At 40.8% G+C, this 25,679-nt stretch overlaps 2 protein-coding genes across 2 annotated transcripts in view; one reads left to right on the top strand and one right to left on the bottom strand.

Moving 5' to 3' along the window:
* Positions 1–25,679, bottom strand: part of FRMD4B (FERM domain containing 4B) — a 189,134-nt gene that overhangs the window by 37,096 nt on the left and 126,359 nt on the right. The window contains exons 8-11 of the mRNA XM_065884864.1: positions 8,003–8,086; positions 6,412–6,477; positions 3,744–3,801; positions 2,209–2,295 (exon numbers count right to left, since the gene is read on the bottom strand). Coding sequence (XP_065740936.1) covers positions 2,209–2,295; positions 3,744–3,801; positions 6,412–6,477; positions 8,003–8,086 — 295 coding nt within the window. The remainder of the gene's footprint in view (positions 1–2,208; positions 2,296–3,743; positions 3,802–6,411; positions 6,478–8,002; positions 8,087–25,679) is intronic.
* Positions 12,342–12,761, top strand: LOC136129885 (large ribosomal subunit protein eL32-like). Its single transcript, XM_065886230.1, has one exon. The coding sequence runs from the start codon at positions 12,342–12,344 to the stop codon at positions 12,759–12,761; it is 420 nt and encodes a 139-aa protein (XP_065742302.1).

The following is a 25,679-nucleotide window of genomic DNA, read 5'->3' as shown; positions in this document are numbered from 1 at the left end:
TAAATGTCCATGACAGATGAATGGATAAAGAAGATGTGATACATATATACAATGGAATGCTACTCAGCCATAAAAAAGAATGAAATAATGCCATTTGTAGCAACATGGATGCAACTAGAGATTATCATACTAAGTGAAGTAAGTCAGAAAGACAAATGCCATATGATATCACTTATATGTGGCATCTAAAATATGACACAAACGAACCTATCTACAAAAAAGAAACAGACATAGAGAGCAGACTTGTGGTTGCCAACGGTGGGGTGGGGGGGAGGGATGGAGTGGGAGTTTGGGGTTAGTAGATGCAAACTATTATATATAGAATGGATAGACAACAAGATCTTACTGTATAGCATGGGGAACTATATTCAATATCCTGTGATAAACCGTAATGGACAAGGATATGAAAAAGAATTTATGTATATATATAACTCAATCACTTTGCTGTACAGCAGAAATAACACAATATTGTAAATCAACTCTACTTCAATAAAAAAATAAAATAAAAAATAAAACAAAATGAAATTCATAAACAAACAAACAAACCAGTATCATTCTCTTGACAGTGATTATCACAGGGGAGGGATGGGAGCTGCTGAAGAACTTCCTGCCCCAATTGATGTTTCTGTAGTGTGTGCTTTTTTTTTGTTGTTGTTGGTTTCTTTTACAATGACTATTTAAAACTTTTGGTAAAAACATTAAAATATATAACTGTAAAGAAAAACTGTACGCCCATATCATTTCTAACATTATTAGAAATTTGGTCTTAGAAACAAGTTTTCAAATATAACCAAAATTACTCGTATTCCTCCTGGAAATCAAGTATTCCTTACTTCAACTGATCTGGGTCACTGGGCCAAAATTATACAGATCAAGTTCTAATTGTATGATTACACAAATGCTTACTTACCATGCCTCACACAGATGGATCTTTTGTTAAAAATAATGCCTTCCCATTTTTACTGATAATTCTCAATAAGAAGCCACAGTGCCCAGCTAGTCTGACCCAGGAGAGCTGGATGGGCATTCAAAGGGGGCTGTGGTTTGTCCTGGGCAACACCCTTTCATGTTTTCTGTGCCAGTTTCACAACCATAAAATGGGAAGAAAAAGGTAACTTATTCTCTAAACTCAAAGGAAGATTGTAAGTATGATTGAAGCTAAAAGGACACGTAGAAGATGAAAAGCTTGTGGTATTATGACCAGGGCCTGACTTTATGAAAAATATGGCTGTTTTTCTAGTACAAATTAAAGCAAGAGACAGATGGAAGTGATAAGAGCTATTTAAGGCGGTGATGTCGGGGTGTGATAGAGCAGGCAGCCTAACCATGGTCTGTTATTATAGGTCATTGTTTCACAGCTGTGATTCCCAGGGTTGGCAGCAGAGGACACGGAGCATGGCAAAACCTAACAGCACGGGTAAACCTTTATGTCATTAGAATACTGAGTAGGCCAGAGCAGCTAGATGGATATCTACACGAACTCATCACTTCTTATATAGGCAAAAAAGTATTGTACACTTGTGCTTGGTCAAGAGGAACAACCTCATAATCAAATTGCCAAGAATGTAACTTATTAGCTCTGGGAAATCCGAACCTGATAGTGTGACCCTTTAATAAATAGCATGTAACTTACTTTCCTCTACAAAAAAGTAGACATGTTAAATGTGGAAAATTGTAAAACAAAGATAAGCAAAACTAGCAGCAGTAGTAGAAAGAAGGTTACTTATAACTGTATCACTGAGAGGTAACTAGCACCAAAAATTCTGACTTAACGTCTTTACAATTCACCCATTTGTTTATCCATCCAATGTACATATGTATATGTATGCATATGTGTGTGGATGCATGTATATATTTTTATATATGTAAAATTCATTAAACAAATGACATCATCATGTTCATACTTAATTAAATAGAAACCTAATTGTATGCACTTGTAAACTACGTTGTGATCAACATCCTTGTAGTTAAATCTTTGTGTGTAATTTTACTTCCTTAGGATAAATGATCAGACATGGAATTGCTGTATAAATGAGGCATGAATGAATTATAAAAAGTATTTCACATTTAACTTGAGTCTTCTCTAAACCTAGGACTTCACTAATCAAAAATTCTTTACCCAAGACTGCTTGTTTCCCCATAAAGTGACGTTTCTAGCTCTAGAACAGCTCAATGTTCTCGTAAGTGTCTGAAATGATTCACACTTACTTTCCGAGGTTTCACCTTGTCTTGCAAATCATACTGGCCAATTCCTTTATAGCTGATTCCAAGCCACCAAGGAAGTCCTTGTTTATCCTGGAAGATGGAAAACCATGAGAACCAAGACCTAATTGTTAAGTCTTACAGAGATGAAGTAACATCTACCAATTTCATCCTTTAACAAGTATCAACAAGTTAAAATAATTTTGTCTTGGTAAACAAAAGACTATTTAAAATCCTAACTTGTTATTAAAATGCTTTCTTAGAGCTTCTTCAAATAAGATCTATAAGTCAAAGCACACCAATACTATTAACACCATCAAAAAGAAAGTAGCATTATTGGTAGGATTAAACAGTTGGAGAGAAGAAATAAAATGTAAGTAATTCAACCAGGAATTAATCCAGAGTACAAAGCCAGTTAACCACTGGAAAAAAAAAAAAAAAAGAAGAAGAGAAAGAAAAAAAGCTCTTTGTTCTCTTGATTAGTAACCAGTTATAAAGGTCAGAGAAGTTTCCAAAGAATCACAACAATGAGAAAAGTGGTTCCAAATTCTAATGTTTATAATATACTTAACAAATGAACATGGGAATACTAAAGAATTCTTTGGGTGAATTATATGATTCAAAGATGAGATGCGTGAATAATGACTTCGAGGTACATATGGGGAGGGGAGGAATACATTTTTTTTCATAAATTTATCTTTTAGGTCTTGCCAAAGAAAGGGATATATACTGACACAGGGAAAGAAAAACTTGGGCTTAAACATATACCCATATGCAAACAAATTAAGAATCAGTAGAAATTAAAGTGGAATTGGTACGTATTTTTAGTACAAGGTGTCCTCATTATACAGGTATTATCCAATTCCCCTCCATTTTGAATTGCAAACACTGTCAGAACTTGAAAAGTCACTCAAGATTGATCAAGTATAAAATTATTCCTCTTTCAAACAGGACTCTCTTCTTAACAATATGCTTTATCCTCTATCATCTCAAAATATTTCTTAGTCAATCTCTCCCTGTGTCTAAACAACTGAAAGTACTACACAAATATAAAACATACCAATTGAAAATGGGTACTGCAAATCTTGTAAAAACTTGAGGATTTTGTGAAGCTGCTGAAATGATACTGGATGATTCTTCAATGATTCTCATACAAAGGCACTATCAAATGAGCATCTAGTAGCATTAGAAAGGTGCACAATTGGAAAAGAGAAAAATCAGCAAAAGTAGCTAAAAGATTAGGTGTGCCAAAAGAGAATGACCTGAATACTTCAGGGCTAACAGAGGCTTTGGGAACACACCTGAACACAGCTAGTATTTCGCAAAAATAATGTGCTTTATGATTTGCTAAAAATGACAAGATACAATCAGGCTTTTATTTTTTTAAGAAAATCAATCCTATTCTAAATGCTGAAATTTCTAGAGATAATTTACATACATATGCATATTGATTTATGTGATTTTACAAAGTTGGTGTTATTCACTAACTCTCCTAAAATAACACAGGCATGATGAAAGGTTTGTCATATAAAAGTATTTACCTTTACTGCATAATAATGGACTCCATAGGTCGGTAGAGCTTCTACTATTTTCATATACCTATGGAAAATGAATATATATTATAACCTCTTATTAAATTAGTTGGAGGGTCCTTTTGGGAAAAGTGATCTAAAGAAACACAATTTGTATCTACTTTCCTCATTATAACTTTGTCTTTGACTAAAGTAGAAATAGAATAAACCACTCCAGGGAGTAATATATTTTACTTTATCCAAATGTTGGGAGGTTGTTAACAAAAATTCAATTTCAAAAAGCTATAGGAAATGTTATTTTCTGCATATTAAAATTTCTATGGCTTAGAAACATATTGTACTTTATTATAAACCCAAACTTCAAGTATTTTTAAACTAGCACCTAATGATGCAAGTCATGAGAATCAACTTTTGGGTCATGCTCATAATAAGTAAAAAATAAAGCTTATTTTCTGCTTGCTGTAAATTAAGCAAACATGCTATAATAAAAACACGGTGGTTTTTATCACTGATGGTGGTACACTTTTAGAAATTTATACTTAACTTTTAAGTCAAACCTCTTAGAAATATATGCTTTAAAACAGTGAATTTTATTATATGCAAACCTGATTTTTAAAAATATGCACCCCCCCCCCAAAAAAATTAAAGTGATGATGTAGCTCTTGTTATTTTTAATTCAACAAGTATTTATTGTATAACTTTAAGACTTTATGGAGTGGACGAAATTGTGTAAGATTTCCTCTCTGCCCACACAGAATTGAGGTTCCTGTATGATACAAGTGGACTCTTTAATAACATTTTGGAGATCAATGGCTCTGGACCTTGTAATCAATAATGTGATAACTTTTTAAAGTAAAAGGTCTACATGTTAGTGAATATAAAAAGTTAGGGGGCCTTCCCTGGTGGCGCAGTGGTTAAGAATCCATCTGCCAATGCAGGGGACAAGGGTTTGAGCCCTGGTCCAGGAAGATCCCACATGCCACGGAGCTATTAAGCCCCTTGCTACAACTACTGAGCCTGTGCTCTAGAGCCCGTGAGTCACAACTACTGAGCCCGTGAGCCACAACTACTGAAGCCCGTGCACTTAGAGCCCGTGCTCCACAACAAGAGAAGCCACTGCAGTGAGAAGCCCGCACACCACAACAAAGAGTAGCCCCCGCTCACCGCAACTAGAGAAAGCCCGCGTGCAGCAATGAAGACCCAACGCAGCCAAAAGTAAATAAATAAAATAAATAAATTTATTTTTATTTTATTTTATTTTTTTGCGGTACGCGGGCCTCTCACTGTTGTAGCCTCTCCCGTTGCGGAGCACAGGCTCCGGACGCGCAGGCTCAGCGGCCATGGCTCACGGGACCAGCCGCTCCGCGGCATGTGGGATCTTCCCGGACCGGGGCACGAACCCGCGTCCCCTGCATCGGCAGGCGGACTCTCAACCACTGCGCCACCAGGGAAGCCCAATAAATTTATTTTTTTTAAAAAAAGGTAGATGTGCCAAGGCCAGGCAGCAATTACACTGCACAGCCAGGATTCCAACAAAGTGAGTCGGATTCCACAGTCTAGAGCCTTAACTACCAAGTTAGACAATTTCTAATTTGCAGCCACAATGATAATGATCAAAGGAAGTAAGAGGACGCTGCATTTCAACAAGGACAGTTCATAATACACTCATTAACCTAACCTAAAATCCTTCATGGAAATTGTTATTCCTTTTTGTTTTCCAGTTCACAAAACAGGCACAAGTCAGGGATTCAACTTCAGGCTGTTAACTTCTCATTTCTGTCTTGAAGATCACAGCAGGTGCACTATGACGAAAAGGAGATGAGCGCAAGAGCAGGGATGTGGGGGAAATCTATACACTGACCAGGGGAATAGTGATCGCCAAGTCCTTATCTCACTTCTCACATGCTCTGAGCTATATTCAGCAGAATTTTTGTTAAAACTTAAATGACCATAACAGTTATTCTACTGTACAATTACTATAGCAATAATGCTACATTCGTTTTTACAATTCAAAAAATTTTAAATTATAAATTTACTTTTTACAATTTAAAAACTTCAGTGTAGCCTGTGAACTGTTCTTAATAAATGACGGTAACTCTATAGGTCTAAAATGCAGAAATCTATCATTATGGTCTGCTATTGGTACCATAAAGAAACAGATTATCCAACACTGACACTGCGTGCTCCACCCAAAATAGAGTCACAAACCAGGTGACAAAACACGGCCTCCAGATAGATGTTGTTTGGCTCATGTTGTACTAAAATTTTCTTAAAATTACTTTGCAATGTTTAAAGTTAGGATTTAAAAAATTGTAATTTCCAGCTTTTCTTGAAAAACATCAGATGATCTGGCAACATTATGCCTGAATGCTGAAGCTGAGTAGTCTTGTCTCTAGCCAGGGCAAAAGCTCTCTAGTTCACCACAGTCCCCACCACTCTCTATTGCCTACATTTGGCCTATGAGTTCTCATTATTGTTACCTGTCTGACACTGGTAGGCATCTGAATTGATGACACCAAAGTATGGAATGACCCCAGACACTTTATAATTCATGGTAAGATACTTCTAACCAGGTGAGTACTATATGCACACAAACTACACAATAGAAATCATTTCAGATGACTTTCTCAAACGGAAGACATTACAACTATATCTAAGCAAAAAGAAAGATACTTACTGAACCACAGCTTGACCCCGAGTCAGACCTTTGATTTTCAAATAATGCTCAATTACCCTGTCCTCACTGTAAAACAAGGAAATGAAAAGTAGAGCAATGCATGACTGTATGAGGTACAGATCCGATTTCAAGATTCTCAGGTGGCCTACTTGAAACACTTGAGAAAGAAGGCCTAGACCAACTTGTTTGGGAGACAGAAGCTAGTTGACTTTTGTTTTTGTAGGATATGGACATATGGACTCCTGAACCTCAGACATTTGACTACCTTATCTTGATTTTATACAATTTTATATAATATACTTATAAAATATGTAAATTTTTGAAAACTTAAGTTATTAGAAAAGGAAACATAATATCATTTCATCAAATAAAAAACTAATATTCTCTCCCATAACTGAATGGAATATAACAAATACAAAATAATGTTATTAAATGCTAGTTAGAGAGCCTTGCTGGGGAAATTAAAAGGGTTTTTTAGAGAGATCAGCAAGTGTAAGGTATTATAGACATTTTCCTTAAATTGTTCAGAAAGATTTAGAAAGAATTAAAAATGCTTCTGAGTGAGTGTTCAATCTAAAATATTCTACCCTTACTACTTGTGGACATGATACTTTAGAAGAAAACCCTTCATTATTGTCTTAGAATAAAACTTTTTGACTAGAAAGGAGAAACAGGCTGAAGTCTGGTCACCTTTGACATCATTCAGTTATTTACCCTCCTTTCAGACTGGTAGCTCATTAGTCATATCTCAAGTATAACTGAGAAGAATAAACCTTTTTACCTCTATACAACAAATAAGCAACAGTAATTGGTCTTTGCTTTTTATCCTTAAGAAACTGTCACTTAACAATGATTCATTTAGAAGGTTCCAGACTCAGGATGCAATGTAGCCTCAGTACCTACTCTCACTATTGACTTGGGAAATATTCCAACTTTCATATTACAGCTATTCACGTTGAGTATTTATTTTGTAACCAGTTTTTTAGAAAGGAAAACCATCTTCAGGATTCACAGCCTTAAATCGAGGAAAATATATTTAAAGGGAATGTAAGTAATTCAAGGGGAGAAAACGTACTTTTCTAGGAAAAATGTTGCATGGGAAATGGGTACTATGGATTCATTAAAATACAGGCAAATAAAACAACTCAAAATAGACAATGACTTCTGGCTGTAGAGGAAACCTGATCATTCAGGTTGTTACTGTTTATTATGAATGCCTCTTTTCAAGGAAATCTGTATTTTATACCACTTGTATTGCACTCTGCCACATTAAGCCTGCATTACACAGTGACTGCACATATACTGAGCAGGATTCACTTAAAAGCACACTCTACAAATGTATCATGCACTTGAACGAGAAGGCACATGGCCACTCTTCACACATGACTACAGGCTTGGGACAATGATCTCCAGAGAGATTTCATAAGACCTTTTCACTGGAAGGATCAAGGTCTACTTATGATTAGACTGACACGTATGATGGGCAGTTTGATATTTTCCGCACTTATATTTCTTTTAGTTCCCTGAAGAGCATGCCGTTCTCCGTGGAGGTTACCGTAACAGGGTCACTGGCAATCTTGGTGTGGCTTACCAGTAGGCAAGGGAGGGGTGCTCCTGCAGAGTTTTGGTTGGAAAGGCTGGTAATGTCTTTAAATCTTTCCTGGCATTTTCATCACTAAAAAGAAAAGTAATACAGTATGTCAGTCGTCGTTACCTAAAAGATTACCCAAGCTGGTCACCACATGAAATCTGAAAAGTAACAACAGCACACTGGGCTCTGCCAAATGTTATTGTCAGCATACATAAGGCTGTAGACTTTAACTAAAGGCAGCCCCCAAATGGACAACCAACCTGATGAGATTTTGAAGTTTTTAAAAGACAAAAAAAAAAAAAATTTTAAATACTATTAAATTGCCATAATCCCATTTTCCTTACTTATAAACTCCATTTTCATTGTATATTTCCTATATGTGTCTATTTTATTATTGATATATAATTATTACTACATTGTGCACACTTTATATTCTATTTTTATGCAGCATTCTTCAAATTTCATTATACACTTTCTCCACACTCCTGTAGTACCCTCATAATTATTTTTAGTGGTTATATAATATTCACAATGTTGGAACACTGGTTATCCTAAAACCATTCACACAGAATCACCATTTTTCATAATAGCTATCATTGCAATAAAAACGTTTGAGTATAGACCTTTCTATTACTCATCTGTTACTTCCTTGACACTCTCTGAAATAAAATGGACCAAGTCAGCCATCTGCGGAAATCACTTGGATAGAAGATGACTTGAGGGACTTCCCTGGTGGCGCAGTGGTTGAGAATCCACCTGCCAATGCAGGGGACATGGGTTTGATCCCTGGTCCAGGAAGATCCCACATGCCACGGAGCAACTAAGCCCGTGCGCCACAACTACTGAGCCTGTGCCCTAGAGCATGCGAGCCACAACTACTGACCCCACGCACCTAGAGCCCGTGCTCTGCAACAAGAGAAGCCACCGCAATGAGAAGCCCACGCACCACAACAAAGAGTAGCCCCCACTCGCCGCGACTAGAGAAAGCCTGTATGCAGCAACAAAGACCCAACGCAGCCAAAAATAAATAAATAAAAAAAAATTAAATTAAAATAAAAAAATTTTTAAAAAGATGACTTGAAAATGTGTTTCTAATGAAATCCAAGGAAGTTATCCCTCAAATTGCAACAAGTGAACTAAAATGTACCTCATGAAACATCAGCTAATTTTAAAATGGCAAAGTTCTGGGAATACAGGCAATATTTTATAATAACTATGAATGGAGTTCAATCTTTAAAACCTGTGAATCTCTATGTCATACACTTGAAACATATAATATTGTAAATCAACTATATCTCAGTTAAAAACAGTAATACAGGGCTTCCCTGGTGGCGCAGTGGTTGAGAGTCCGCCTGCCGATGCAGGGTACGCGGGTTCGTGCCCCGGTCTGGGAAGATCCCACATGCCATGGAGCGGTTGAGCCTGTGAGCCATGGCCGCTGAGCCTGCACGTCCGGAGCCTCTGCTCCGCAACCGGAGAGGCCACAACAGTGAGAGGCCCGCGTACCGCAAAAAAAAACAAAACAAAAAAAACCAAAAAAACACAATAATACAATGAAAACAAAACAGAACCAAAAAAAAGGGCAAAATTCTGGTTGTGAAAAGAGAAGGGTGTGGGTGGGATAGGGAGGGTGGGAGGGAGACGCAAGAGGGAGGGGATATGGGGATATATGTATACATATAGCTGGTTCACTTGGTTATACAGCAGAAAGTAACACACCACTGTAAAGAAATTATACTCCAAAAAAGATGTTAAAAAAAAAAGAGAGAGAGAGAAGGGTGTGGTCTTTAAGAACTTAACAGAAGGGAGAACAGGTAATATGACCCAGTCAGGTTTGTCCTGCAGTGTGAGAGCAGTCCCAAGTATTTAAGAAGGCAGTCTCTGATGAAACAGACATGACTCTCTGGGGTTCATTAGAGCCTAGGATAAGCACATTAAAGAGTTACTCAAAATCATGATTACCCTGGTTGGTGTTCATCAAACAGCATACTGGTAACTTTTTTCCACTTACTTGCCACCTCTTCATATCTTTGCCATTATCATCTCTTTGTTGAGGTTACCAAGAGCAGCATGAAATGCACTTCTAGGGCACTGTTCACCTCATGGAAGTCCCATCACAACTCTTCCCATGTGGTAGGTACTATTATTACCCAGACTACTTCACAAGTAAGAGTTTGAGGTTCAGAGAAGCTAAGCCTCTTGTTCAACATCTCTCAGCTACTATGTGGAGGAGCCAGGGGGCTTCAAAGGCCAAGACCATCACCACTGTATTCTATTACCTGATTCCCTGAAAGACTCCCAGAGCAGCGTCCTGGGACATTCTCATCTCTGGCAAGGCAGAGCTCCCCTTCACCCTCCCCCCTACCTATAAATGAAAACTCTGAACTGATTAGTTGCAAAATCCATCACTCAAGCATTTTTACATTAGCTTCCCCAGGGTTTGCCCCAATGTGAATCGTGATACTGAAAGAGATGAACCCCCAACTGTAGGACTACACGCTGAACTCAAGGTCAGTCTCCTCCCAAAGCATTCATTCAATTACCTACATCAAACGTTATAGGTCAAACTAGGGAACCAAGTATGGCCTGCAGACAGGCTTTGTTTGGTCTATGTTGCACTGTACTGGATTAGAAATTGCTCTCTCCTGTCACTTGATCAGGCCTGGTGTAACTGGTTCTCCTTCAATGTCTACAGAAGGTTTGTTTACTGGTTCTATCACCAAGTTTCCCCACCAGCCCACAGGACAATCAGGTGAACCCACTGAGCTACCTGTATATAAACTTACTTTCAGCAGGAACAGATAGAGTTGAGTGTCACCTAGCTTAGACACGGTATGATTTGTACCTGTCAATGCTGTACTTCAAAACTAGGCTTGGGGCCTTTCCTAAAGGTGAGAGATCTGACTTTACAAATTACTCCAGGAAATGAAAAGTCACTTGGCTCCCATTCTTACATAAGGATAAATCTCCCTATTCATTTGAAATCTGAGCAGTATGGCTTAACCACATTGACAATCTCGGGAAACTGGTTTGGGCTTCCTGAAAACCAAAATATATACCACAATCGTATTTAATCACAGTAAAGGTCACCTGTCAACTCCCAGTAATGACATTTATTTCTCTTAATAATTTCTTTTATGCTCTGTCCTTCAAATCCCATTTCCTTTTCAAAGAGGTTGGCTTATGAATTTTTTGTGAAGGGCAAATACCTGTACATGTTCTAAAGTGACAGACTAAGGATAACACTTTTTTGTTATTAATCATCACCACCAGCCACATGTGTGTTATCTCCTGGGTTCATGTGAACTGTGTGCTGTGTTCCAAGAACTCAGCCTCACATTCACTTATTTCTTTGGATTATAGTTAATTTTGTGGCAATCAAGACCTACTAGAGTAGAAGAAGCGAAGCTGCTATTTACCATAAATTCACTTATTCATTTAGCAAATACGTATTAAGTGTATACTGCATGCTGAGCATGTAGAAACAGGTGTCATATGATGAAGTTGCTTTTAACTTACACCAATGTAGTCAGCCAAAGGACAGAGGAGAGAGGGGAATGAAATGAGAGGAAAATTTTATCCATCATTTTATTCAACAAGCTCATGGTTGAGAATAAGTGTGAAATGGGAAACTTGAAGTTGCTGTCCTTTAAGATGATTTTAGTTCCTGTGTCCTTAAAGCACCAGTCTCTCAATATACTGAGATTTTTCTAGTATTAAAGCATTTAACACATGTCTGCTAAACACACAACTTGTATATCTAGTGACTAACTTAAGAAATAGCTACATGTTACAACTGGAGAAAAATACTACCTGTGTTGGATATACTGAAAGATGAACTTTGGCCTTCGACATGTCACCTTCCCAAGGAGTTTTTAATTTTAACTATGCACCATTAGAACCTACCCTAGTCCTAAGATGCGATAAGACACTATACATCTGGAAATGGTGACTAAATAAATCAATAAATTACCAAATGTTAATCACAAGGCAGCATCCTAAATAACAATGAATATTTACTCATTAAGACCTTTTTGGGATACTAATCAATCACTGGGAAGCAACTAAAATGTGCATTAATAGGCAAGTGGCTTAGGGATCATTTTAAGGAAAGTTTAGACTACTTTAAAAGGAATATAATTGAATAGGTGGAGCACAAGGGATTTGGGGGGGTTGTGAAACTATTGTGAATAATACTGTAATCATGGATGCATTTGTCAAAAGCTATAGAACACAGAGTGAACCATGATTTGACTATGGACTTTAGCTAATAATAATCTCTCGTCTTCTTTTCCTCGGCGCTGCCTACGGAGGTGGCCGCCATCTCCTACTCGGCATCATGGCTGCCCTCAGACCCCTCGTGAAGCACAAGATTGTCAAAAAGAGGACCAAGAAGTTCATCCAGCACCAGTCAGACTGGTATGTCAAAATTAAGCGGAACTGGCAGAAACCCAGAGGCATTGACAACAGGGTGCGCACGAGATTCAAGGGCCAGATCTTGATGCCCAACATCGGTTACGGGGGCAACAAGAAAACAAAGCACATGCTGCCCAGCGGCTTTGCCCAGTTCCTGGTCCAGTTCCTGGTCCACAACGTCAAGGAGCTTGAAGTGCTGCTGACGTGCAACAAGTCTTACTGTTTTGAGATTGCGCACAACGTCTCCTCCAAGAACCGCAAAGCCACTGTGGAGAGAGCAGCCCAGCTGGCCATCAGAGTCACTAATCCCAACGACAGGCTGCGCGGCGAAGAAAATGAATAGACAGCTCGTGTGCACGTTTTGTTTAATAAAACCGTAAAACAGCAAAAAAAAAAAAAATCTGTCAGTATTGATTCATCACTTGTAACAAATGTACTACACTAATGCAAGATGTTACTGATAAGGGAAACTGCGAAGAGAGGGGGAGGGGGAAGGAGAGAGGATATATGAGAACTCTCCATACTTTCTGCTCAATTTTTGTGTAAACCTAAAACTGCTCTAAAAACTGAAGTCTATTAATTTTTTTTTAAAAAGGTAAAAAAATAAAGAAATATACTTTAAATTAGTGGTTCTTAACTGGGGCAATTCTGCCCCTCGGGGGATATTTAGCAACGTCTTAAGACATTTTTTGACAGTCACAATTGGGGAAGGAGGTGTTACTGGCATCTACTGAACTGAGGCCAGGATGCTACTATACATCCTACAATACATAAGATGGGCCCCCAGCAATAAAGAATTATCTTGCCCCAAATGTTAATAGTGCTGAGGGTTGAGAAACCCTGATTTGGATTATTATAAAACTCCTGATAATTCAACCCTAAAACTTCTAATTGTATTGTATCTTTCAGACTTAAGAATTTTTCTTTTGTGTCACTCTTAGACTATTAAATATTAGAATATAAATATATCTTAGAAGCAACTCTCTAATAGGAGCCCAGTGAGAGAAGCATTAGAAATCCAACTGTCTAAGCCAGCTGAGAAAGGCAAGTCAAGCTCGGCAGCAGACACAGGGACACAATGGGGACTCGGTGGGGACCATGAGGAAGAGGAGAGAACATTACCCACTTGAAGTTACTTAGGATATAGATTTGACTGTGCGTGACAGAGATCAACACTTTAATTTATCTTTACCTACAAGTTAGAGCTAGAATAGCATGAAGTGTTCAGGGACCGAGACTCTTGTTGCTTCACTGTTCGTGGGGTTCTGCTGTCCTTCACATGGTCTGAGATAGCTCACCACCATGTCCACCTTTTAGCCATCACTTAGGGGAAAAAGAGTAAAGGAGGACATACCCACTCCTTTAGGGGCAGAACCTGAAAGCTGCCCACTTCCACTGGCCAGAACAATCACAAGGCTCTTGATAATTGCAAGGGACACTGAGATATGTAGTCTTTATTTTGAGCAGCCACATGCCTTGCTACTAATATTATTACTAATATGGAGAAAAGGGAGATTGGATACTGAGGAAACAATCAGGTGCCACTGCTGATGGGGAACCACCACTCAGATCAATGTAATTTCTGCCACGTGAGAATGTGGATCCACTATTGCCTAATGATTGCACTTTCTTCAAATATAAGGCAAAATCTCAGAGTTTTACCTAGAATGTCTGAATTTTAAAATACTGCCTCAACCAAAAAACAAAAAAGGAAAGCCAAAAATAAAAAGTAAAGCATTGTGCAGGCTATATAAAACATACCTGCAGACCATCACTATCGCTTTGCAATTTCTGACAAACTAAGAGTAAAGAATGTCTAGGGAGGCCCTTCTCAGTTCAGCTTGGTTTCTAGTTTCAGATAATTTACTTACAGTGCAAAACATCAGTAGGGCATGAGTAAATGAGACACATAAATAATTCTGACAAATGTGGAATCTGGACCATCCCAAAAGATTACTTTCTCAGGAAAAAACACAGCCTTAATTTCTTTGTGTTAGAAGAGGTTCCTATTAATCCTCCAAATCTGTTCACTTGTGCTATCGCAAAATATCCTTTCTTGTGAATACACAACATCACTTTCTATAAGGACCTATTAACACAGGAAACTTCTAACAAGCCACCACCAATAAGGAGGTGATTGAGCTGGGGACCTGTCTATGACACTAAAAGAGGACGAAAAAGATGGCTGAGACAGATGACCTGGCAGCAAAATGGGTTAAATCGTTCAACAAGCAGTGCACAAGTAGAAACCCAAGTGGCCAACAGGCAGAAGCAAGTGTTCAGCTTTATAAGTACTCAGGGAAATGCAAATTGAACCTTCAATGAATTACCACTTTGTAGCCGACTGCACTGAGGTTACGTGAAGATGAAGGGTGATAGGAACTCCCATCCATTGCTGTAGAATGCCCATTGACATGATCTTTTTGGAAATCTGCATACCCCATGACCCAGAGATCCTTTCCTAGGTATACCTCTAGAGAAACTTATGCAAAAGAAAAGGGTTTATAGCAGCATTGTTCACAGTAAGACAAATAAAGAAAACAGCCCAAATATCCCATAACAGTAGAAATGATAAAATTACAGTATTCATACAATGGAATACCATGCAGCAAACAAAATACAGACTAGCTTCACACAACATAATGAATCTCACGGTATTTAGCAAAGAAACAAGACCCAAAATAATATATACATCACCATCCCATGTATATAAGTTCGAAAGCAAACAAAATGAAACTACAGAGAATCATACATAGGTGATACAGTATAAAGCAAAACAAGAAAATATGTTCTATACAGCCCAAGCACCTCTGGGGAAACGAGAGGATTTTTACTGGGAAAGGGGGGTCCACTACACAATGGGGGTGGGGTGGGATCCTGGCAACATTCCTCATTGGGTGTGGTTATGTGGCTGTGTAATTTCTAATTTGTTATTTAAACCATTCATACATGTTTTACACATCCTTCCGGGTGATATAATTCACATAAAACTAAGTCAAATATGGTTAGTGGGTGTAAGGGAGGGTACTGATGAGCAAGCCCATTGCCATTTAGAAGGCAAGTGTTTCAAACACTGGTGCATTATTCTTAAGTTAATCCTGATCATTTTCAGAGTTTAGAACCTGAAGGATTTCACGTTTGAGTGGACTGACAGTAGCTGAGTGCTTATTTGTTCACCCTCCGAAGAACCCCTGTGGGGGAATTTGCCTGGGAGCCAAGGCCACGCAGATCCACTGAGCTGGCAGAGGCAGCCAGGTCTGGCTTGGGCAGAAAAGGCCCCTCCTGGGGCTGACAGGCAGGCAGGGTGGGAGGCTAGGTTTATATGAATGAGGATCAACCTCAGAATCCCAAGGGAGGGCCTCTAAACAGCCGGGAGGTGAGCAAGCCTGGACGGAGATGTCTCTGCCTCGTCCCAGCAGGAAACGCACTCACCCTGTCTGGACGTTCTTTTTTTTTTTTAATTTATTTATATTTGGCTGCGTTGGGTCTTCCTTGCTGCGGGTGGGCTTTCTCTAGTTGTGGCTCGCGGGCTCTAGAGCACAGGCTCAGTGGTTGTGGCGCATAGGCTTAGTTGCTCCGCGGCATGTGGGATCTTCCTGGACCAGGGATCGAACCCGTGTCCCCTGCGTTTGCAGGCAGATTCTTAATCACTGCGCCACCAGGAAAGTCCTGTCTGGACGTTCTTGACCCGAATGCAGTGGAAGTGTTATTTCAAAGATGAACTTGACCAGAACTGCCAAGAGGGACTGCTTTCTCCAGGTTCTAGCCAAAGACAATGCCCATAAATCTACAAGACTAGCTCCTTCTCAGTAACAAACCAGAAATTGCTATTCTTCATCCTTCCAGCAGGAATTCAGATGCCACAATGAAGAACACTGCGTTTTATCTAATTATCTAGGCTGATAATTAGATTAAATACCTGATAATACCTCCTTTAGGTATTCCAAGTTCCTATTCTGACAGCTTTCTAGAAGAAAGCAGCCCATGACCCACCATTTAGCCACCGCAGCTCTTTTTCCCGTGATGATTCCTTCTGGCATTCCCAAGCCCCTTTCACGGGCTCTTGTTTTTCTTTACTGACCGCAAAAGCCCTGTAGGAATGTGCCAACCTCACTCATTTTTGAGAGAGCCACATGGCTGGCAAAGCTGAGGCCACCCTTTGTGTGCGCTGGAGCAGTTGTGTGGAAACAGCCACCCCCAGCAGATGTGTGCACCTGTTTGTGCCTAATTGGGAACTTGCCCACAGTGACAATCAGCCACCTGCCATTCTCAGGCTGGAGGACGAGGGAGTGCGGGCAATTAGCAAACTGTGGTGCTGGCACTTCTGGAGCAAACGGATCACTGAATGAGATCCCTCAAAGATGGTAGCTGTCAATGCTTGGTGTAGAAGCACCCTTAGGTTTCTAGGACAGTTAAAAAAAAAAAAAAAAAGCCCAAGCCCCAAACTTCCCTTTTCTTTTTGATGCTAACGCTCTTCCTTAACTGAAATTGCAAGCAAAGGTGCCTACAAAGCACGTTAAATATAATGACCCAATGGAAATGAGCGTAGAAACATCACCAAGACATAAATTAAGCTCTTCAAAAAGTAACTTGGGACTGGAGTCTTGCATGAGTATAACTCATGCATATGCAAATGTAAAAAAGCTATAGTTAATGCCTGTTGAACACTCAAGATAAAGTCTACCATGTAGCCTAAGGGGCCTCCAAGACCTCAAGCAAGTTGTCACAGCTGGGAGCTCTATTTAATACTGTGCTATGTGCCAGCTAAAGATTTACTGTCTTTAGGAACTGGTGTAAATTAGAAACGTTTGCCAGTCTTCTGGAGTTGCCTGTACAGAGGCTGGTGATAAGCCACTTCCTTATCTATGCTTGCTAGAGAGCTGGGGTGGCCGTCAAAGTTTTGCACTATACTGAAGGAATGGTCCATGGCAATGATCATAGCAGCCAGAAAAACTGTATTTAATGTCTGTTAAATGGTGTAACAGGTGTCAACTCAATTACTAAAGCATTCCAGCTGGATCCAGTGTTTAAGGAGGACAGCTTGCTTAAACATGTCATTATTAGAAGGATCTTGGAGACTGAATATAAACACTAATTTCCTCAACTAATCTACCAGCGTTGATCAACACCTTGGTAGTTAGCAGTTGAAGGTATGTTCTCAGTTTACTTAGAGCATTTGTTCACTGGCCAGATTGCCTTCACATCACCCTTTTTTAATTAAAAAAAAAATCATGTTTCTTTCAGTTATCTGGGAACTTGGCCTTCAGTGATGAATCTAGCTTATTATCTCCTTGACTTAATAACTAGGGAGTTCTAACAGTAAATTTCTCTCCACTAATTCCTAGGTAAGGGGATTTTAAAGGTTGACAAGCATGAGAAAACACAGTAGTTCTTTTACAATCCCCTGACTAGCAGCATCCCTATTATCTGAGAACTTGTTAGAAATGCAAATTCTGGAGCCCACCCCAGACCTACAGAATCAGGAGGGCAGAAGCTGGGACCCAGCGATCCGTTTAATAAATGACTTGAGAACCACAGGTAGAGAATAAACACATCATAAAACAAAGGGAGATTTTCAAGAAAGAGATAGCAATCTACAGTTTAAAACAGGAAAGAAGGTCAAAGAGGCTGAGGACAGCCCAGGAGGTTAGTTTCACGAGACTCTTTGAGGCTGAGCCAGCAGTTATACAGAGTGGATACCTTCATTCAGTCCCTAAAAAAGAAATGCTTTGAACAACAGCTCACACTCATGAGCATTACTAGGTTTCAGAGACTGTACAAAAACCTCTCTCTACAGGTTATGCTATTATCACCAGCACCCCCATTACATAGATGTGAAAACTGAGATTTAAGAGAGATTTAAACTCAAACGGCAAGAAAGTAGCAAATATGGGGCTTCCCTGGTGGCACAGTGGTTGAGAGTCTGCCTGCCGATGCAGGGGACATGGGTTCGTGCCCCGGTCCAGGAGGATCCCACATGCCACGGAGCGGCTGGGCCCGTGAGCCATGGCCGCTGGGCCTGCGCGTCCGGAGCCTGTGCTTCACAACGGGAGAGGCCGCAACATTCAGAGGCCTGCGTACCGCAAAAAAAAAAAAGTAGCAAATATGACTCCAAGCCTGTGCTTGAACCACTCTGTCTAACTCCTCTAATTCCAAAAAGAGACAGAAAATGGGGGGAGGAGGAGGTGAGGAGATGGAAGGCTTCTGCCAGCTTAACTCGAGGCTTCAGAATTTATAATTATAGTGGCCTCTCATCGATTCTACTAAAGTTAGTTTCTGGGACTTCCCTGGCGGTCCAGTGGTTAAGACTCCGCGCTTCCACCGCAGGGGGGCATGATTCCCGGTGGGGGAACTAAGATCCCGCATGACGCACGGTGTGGCCAAGAAATAAAATTTTAAAAATAAATAAATAAAAATAAAGTTAGTTTCTTCGGTGAGGACAGGCTGCATTTTTTAAACCAGTTAATCTGGATTAGCCAAAAACTGGATTAAACCACAAAGATCTGAACACGGATAAGAAGACAATATGTGTTATCACTCAATGTTTCTTAAACCCAACCAAAACCACTACAGGCTAGAGTTGTCCCCTGACAGCAAAGATACCAAATTTAGTTTTAAACAATTTGTTTTAAGAGCCATAAAATCAGACCCGTCATTTTCAGCAGAATATTAAAACAGGGCACCCAAATCTGCCTGAGAAGCCCAACACCCAACAAAGTTTCCTTAAAACACACGAGGTGTTCCTGATGCCTGATTTTTTAATCTGGACTAAAAAAATTCATAGTAAAATATCTACCCCTGTCGAGTTCTCTCTTTTAGAGGACAGAGGGCTTGGGAGGTGCTGCAGAAAGTTGGAAACAAACTGTCATCATTCACAGTCAATCATACACCAAGGCAGAAAGCTAGGGCTCAAATCCACCCCATTCTAAAGCCACCACTGGTTGTTGCAGTTTAGTCGAACTGCTCACAGACTGAGACGATTTCTTAATAGCTAAAATAAAGTGCCCGCCTCACTTTCCACCCCTCCACACCAAACCCTGCCAGCTGGTTTAGGCGAGCTGATTTGGTGTGTCCGACCCTGAGTTCTCAGGGGGAAACAGGGCCCGCTGATGTTAAAGACTTACCCAGGGGCCCCTCGGGGAGGTGGCGCTAGATCGAGAGGACCAGTGGCTGCTTGTCTGGTTCTCTGGACTCCAGGTCAAAGTGGAGCAGCCGGGCAGGAGAAGGAAGCAGAGGAGGGAACTGGAAAGGCGGGAGGGGGGAGGGGCCGGAAAAGCCAGGCGGGCTGGGCCAGACCTTGCCCCCTCCCCTCCCAAGTCACAGGGTCTTTCCAATCTTGGAATTTTCTTCCCACCGCATTTAAACAGTTCTTGATCACGCCTCAAGCCAAATCAGGTGGTCACCATTTGCAGAGCGGAAAGTGAGACCTGAAAGGAGCCCTTCTCCTGGCCTCCCCCTTAAGCTAGGGATGCTCCCCAGCACTTCTGGGAGAAGGAGGGATGCCCTCCATTCATCTTAACCCGTTGAAGCTCCTTCCCTGGGGATCAGGCGTAAGCACACGTTTCTAGGCTGCCTCTGGTTTGCAGCTCCCTCCGACCACTCAGCCCCTTCACAGGACAATAAATGAAACTCGTGGCTTTAAAGGAGACTGTCCTGGGCATGTGCTGTGTGGCAGACAAGTGCTCAGCATTTTCCTTATACAAAATACAAAAAAAAGAACCCATTTAATCCTTATGGCGAACGTAGATGTAGGTGCTATTTCTAACTTACAGATAAGGAAACTGAGGCTTAGAGAGGTCACCTGGCTGCCCACTGTCCCACCAGAGCTGGCACATGGGCAGCCAGGGTTGGGACACAGGCTACTGCAAAGCTGCCACATACTTAGAAGCAAATCTACAGAGCAGCCTACCAGCTGGCCCTAGACTTGTAATGTGCAGTAATAAGGTAAGGACTTCGAACTGGATACAGTCCCAGGTCTCCATGTTTGTAGGACGTTTGTGGTCTTAGATAAACTAACCTTTGTGAGCCTCGGTTCCTCATTATAAAGACAGGGATAGTGACCTGTTTTATAGGGTTCTTGGGAAGACGCTATGAAGCCATGCTGCTATGAAGGCACCTGCCTATGTTCAATAAATGTGTTCCTTCAGTTCTGATCACAGCCCATGAAACCAACAATTATAAACACTGTATTTCTACCATTCTCAGAACAGGCTGCGGGTGGATTGCTACCACTGAGAAGAATCCCCAGTGGGCGATCTTAGATAAGAGTTGCCAGATTAAATATTTAGAACACACACTCAAAAAGTTATTCGTTGTTTGTTTTATTTGCTCAATCTGGCAACCCTAAGGGCTGGTAATAAACCACATGGGAAAAGAACTTTGGAAGGGACTTGGCAAGTCCCAGGTTGTAAGTGGCTTTAGGATTGGTTCAACAGAACCCCCAGTAACTGGTGGAATTTCAGCCTTGAAACTTGCTCTTCCAACATCATGACCAATCCACGGAATTTGTGTCAGATCCCCCCCACCTCAGCACTCCACCAAAGAGACAAGAGACCGGTGTGCATTCTGGGGAACACAGCGTCCATTCAGCTAGAATTCCGTTGCTGTTAAATTTTTGTCTGTGGCCTAACTTGTAACAAAGGACGAATTACTCTGTCCATCTGCGTGCTTGATAGGGATCAACCGTCAAACTACATTTTTTTTTAAGTCTAAAGAATTTCTAATAATAATGAAAATGTGATGAGAGATTTTTCTAAACATTAGTCAGCTTGCCAAGGATTCTGATCCTGTCTACTCTGAAACTTCAACTCTTTTAGAAGAAATGTAATCCATAAGGATGACTTTGGCTGAGAATTAGGTTAACATGAAAATGTGTAAATATTTTAAATAAAAACATTTTAGAAATTCATAGAGACAGAGGGTAGAATGGTGGTTGCCAGGAGTTGGGGGGAACCCAGTGAGATTCCAAGGTCTGAGCCAGCGCTGATGACATTCCATTGCTGCCAGAAACAAGCTATGAAGAACTGTCTGGCATGTGGGTCCAAGAGTTCGCCAAAGTCTAACTTATCAGCCCAAAGCAGTAGATACTGTGAAACATCTTTTGGATTCACTCTTGAGGAATTATCAAGTGGAAAGGCTGAGGAGAAATTCAGAGGATGGGGGTTAAAATCCAAGCACCACCATATGTGGAACAGATATGTGACCGTGATCACTACGTCTGTCTCCACATCTGCAGAATGAGGATCTCAACGGCTATAAATTGAGAAGCAGATGATAAAAGTACACAGGAATACCTGGCACCTAATCGATGATGATGAAAGCAGGGTGCACGATGGTGGAGTGAAAAAAGCATGACCTCTGCCATCAGATGGCTTGAGTTCAAACCCTAACTCCATATGGTAACCAGCTGTATGACTTGGGCAAGTTACTCAACTTCTCTGAACCTCAGTATCTTCATCTATAAAATGAGGCTAGGGACTTCCCTGGTGGTCCAGCAGTTAAGACTCCACGCTTCCACTGCAGAGTGCGTGGGTTCGATTCCTGGTCAGGGAACTAAGATTCTGCATGCCGCAGGGTGTGGCCAAAAACAAATAAATAAATAAATGAAGTACAAAATGTAAACATCAGGAAAAATATTTAAAAAATAAAATGAGCATAATGATACTACCTAGCTCATATTGTTGATACCAGGGTAGCAACTGAATATTTAGGAAGCTTTTAAAAATGAGTATTCCAGGTGCTAGGCACTGTTGTAACCCTTTCACGTGCATTTTCTCTCTCGATTTTCACAGAGCCCTTATGAAGTCAAGGTTGTTACTCCCCGTGCTTCAGACCTGGGAGATCAAACATAGTGAAATCAGAAAAGGGTAAGAGGTTCCCAGACATATATGCAAAAAGGCTGTTTTGCAGAATTCTGTGTGGTTCCAGCTTCCTCAATGGAGTACCCGTTTAGATACCTACAAGAGGACCCCTTCTTTAACAATCCATTCAACACCGGGGCCTTCTCAATGCCTTACAGTTTTCAACAGCCAGGACCAAGCTACAATTTGCAAGGCCCAGTGAAAAATCAAAATGTGGAGCTTCTTTGTGAAAAAATCATGGAGAATTTCAAGATTTCAAGACAGAAGAGCATCAAACCAAGAGTGGGGTCCTTCCGAGCAGGGGGCCCTGTGTGACTGCACAGATCACACATCCATGAAGTCTGCCCTGCCAACAGCTTTTTCCCTGGTAGGTTTCCACTGTCTTAATTGCTTCCTTTCTGCCTGCCCAGCCTCAGGCGCCTGTGCTGAGAACTGAATGAGCCTGTTCACAAAGGCGCGCAGGCCCCTGGGGGCCAGCAGGTTCTGGACAGGGCCTCCCATATACGAGGTGGGGGGGTGGGAAATCACAGGCTTGGTGCTCTGGGGTGGCAGGGAAGGGCTTTAAGCCTTGGTTTGGGAAGTTTCCGTTAGGCCAAGTGGGTAGTGTTCCATGAATCTTACATTCATTTTGAAAAAGGATGCAGTGCAGGAGATCTGTAGGTCACTGTGCTAAGCTCTGAGTTTTTTAACAAGACAAAATAACATTTAAAAGAATTCTTACGTAAGCACTGTATCTTCATTTTCAATAAATGAAAACACACTGACATGCAAAGAAGGAAAATTGTAAACATTTCTATCCCCACCATCCCGAGACAACTGTTAGTCATGACAATAGTACCAGCTTAATTTTTTTTACCCCTACCATAAACCAGGCAGTGCACAATGCACTATTAACACTGTACTGTACATCTGAATGCTGCTAAGAGAGCAGATCTTAAACGTCCTCATCACAAGGAAAAAAAAAGTTTTGTAACTATGTGTGGTGTTGGATGTTAACCAGACTTATTGCGGTGATCATTTTGCAATATATACAAATACTGAATCGTTATGCTCTATACCTGAAACTAATATAACAGTACATACCTCAAAAAAAACCATATCTCAATAAAAAAATTTTTTTTATAAAAGAACTCTAATTATTCCCACTTACAGATGGAAAACTGCAGCTTGGAGATGTTCAGTAACTCAGCTAAGATTATTCACCAGTGAGAAGTGGGCTCTGGAATCCAGTTCAGCTTTGTCTAACTTCAGAATCTACTCTACAACAGTCTATGTGGTAGAGAGATCTGTAGGTGTGCAGAAAGAATATACTAGAACTTCTTTCTTTTTTTTTTTGGCTGCACCACGTGGCTTGCAGGATCTTAGTTCCCCGACCCGGGATGGAACCCTGGCCCCAGCAGTGAAAGCGCCGAGTCCTAACCACTGGACTGCCAGGGAACTCCCAATACTAGAACTTCTAATGATATTTATTTTTATTCATTCTTGGAACATGTTACTCTATCTCTTTCCTTTTGATACATTACTCTTTTGAGAATATTTTATAGTGTATGTGATGTCAATATAGTTCTACGTGTACATAACTATATAATTAAATAAATAATTAAAAGTATATGCATATTGAGAATGAAAGGGGCTGTATGAACAAAAAAATTTAGGGGCTCCTGCACGATGCTACTACTTAAGGACCAGTTTTTATATCTGTATCACGTATTTGAACATATTGGTATATATAATTTTTTAATAAAAATGGATAATACCTATGCTTTCTTCCTACTTCCTATATTGTAATCATTTTTCCATGTCAATAAATATTCACCTACAACAATATTTTAATGTAAGTATTGGGCTCCTCAAGTATTAATTTTGGTAAGTAAGATCTGATGATTTAGAACAAGGATCTGATATCCATCCCCAATTCCTATGCGTTCACCCCAATCCCCACTCCAATGAACAGCAGAATATACTTAACTATCTGGAAGCCAGGGATTCTTCTTAAAAATGCATCTCTCTTCCCAAAAGAACTGAAATCAGGGTCTCAAAGAGATGTTTACCTATATTTGTTCATATCAGCATTACTCATAAGAGTCCAAAAGTGGAAGTAGCCCAAGTATCCATCCATGGATGAATGGCTAAACGAAGCGGTATATACATACAATGGATGAACCCTGAGGACACCATGCTGAGTGAAAGAAGCCAGTCACAAAAAAAACAAATACTGGGGCTTCCCTGGTGGTGCAGTGGTTGAGAGTCCGCCTGCCGATGCAGGGGACACGGGTTCGTGCCCCGGTCTGGGAGAATCCCACGTGCCGCAGAGCGGCTGGGCCCGTGAGCCATGACTGCTGAGCCTGCGCGTCCGGAGCCTGTGCTCCGCAACGGGAGAGGCCACAAGAGTGAGAGGCCCGCGTACCACAAAAAAACAAAAAACAAAAAACAAAAAACAAAAACTGCATGATTTCACTTCCATAAGGCACCCAGAAAAGGCAAACTCATAGAGACGGAAAGTAGAATGGCGGCTGTTAGAGGCTGGGGGCAGAGGGGAGAGGGGTTATCACTTAATGGGCACAGCGTTTCCATTTTGCAAGATGACAAATCTTGGAGACGGATGCGGTGATGGTTGCACAGCAGTGTGGATGTACTTAATGCCACTGAACTGTACACTTACAAATGGCTAAGATGGTAAAACAACAACAGCAACATCATCTAAAATGCATCTCTACATGGGACTTAGTGGAACCAGACTCCCAAGTACTAAGTCTCCATTCTGTACCGGGCACCCTGCAAGGTGCTTGATCTCACTCAATCCTCACAACGAATCTCCAAAAGAAAAGGGACCTTAGGTTCAGATGGCTTTAAAACTGGCTCAAGGTCACACCACGAGCAGATGAGGAGGGCTTGTTTCACTCAACCTCATGCCTGCCTGTCTCAGTCCAGGGCCCAGGCCTTTCTCCAGTGTCTCTTATAAAGGATGTAGAAGGACCGTGGCTCAGGAATAAAAGGAAGGCCGGAAACTCAGTCTGCCTCCATCACAGCCCTCGCTTGGTCCAAAGCCTCTCACGTTGTAGGTATTAGGTGTTCGATCTACAGGAGTGAATAGGGTCGAGCAATGAGAAGAAGACAAGGTATTCCAAAGGCACTGCTGACTGAGTGCTCATTTCCGGCCTTCTCCCTCTTAAGCTATGTCCTCAAGTGACTAATATTAGACTCGGGGCCACTCCAGTGATAACACCACTTACCATGGTAGAGTCCACTGCCTGCTGTCCTCACTGCCTTCTATCAGGGACAGCAAGGATCCATGGAGGCCTCCTGATACAAGTGTAAGACAAAATGGTAAATCTGAGATGGTCAGGGAGACCTGGGGACTGTAGGTCTGGTCCTGTCAACCTGAACTGTCATGGATATGT

The sequence above is a fragment of the Phocoena phocoena genome, chromosome 10 (genome assembly GCF_963924675.1).
Source record: "Phocoena phocoena chromosome 10, mPhoPho1.1, whole genome shotgun sequence".
In the NCBI taxonomy this organism is placed as follows: domain Eukaryota; kingdom Metazoa; phylum Chordata; class Mammalia; order Artiodactyla; family Phocoenidae; genus Phocoena; species Phocoena phocoena.
This window is presented reverse-complemented; position numbering and strand designations above follow the sequence as displayed.

What these genes read in the sequence shown, in the direction of transcription:
- LOC136129885 (XM_065886230.1), top strand. Translation starts at nt 12,342, where the DNA reads ATGGCTGCCCTCAGACCCCTCGTGAAGCACAAGATTGTCAAAAAGAGG.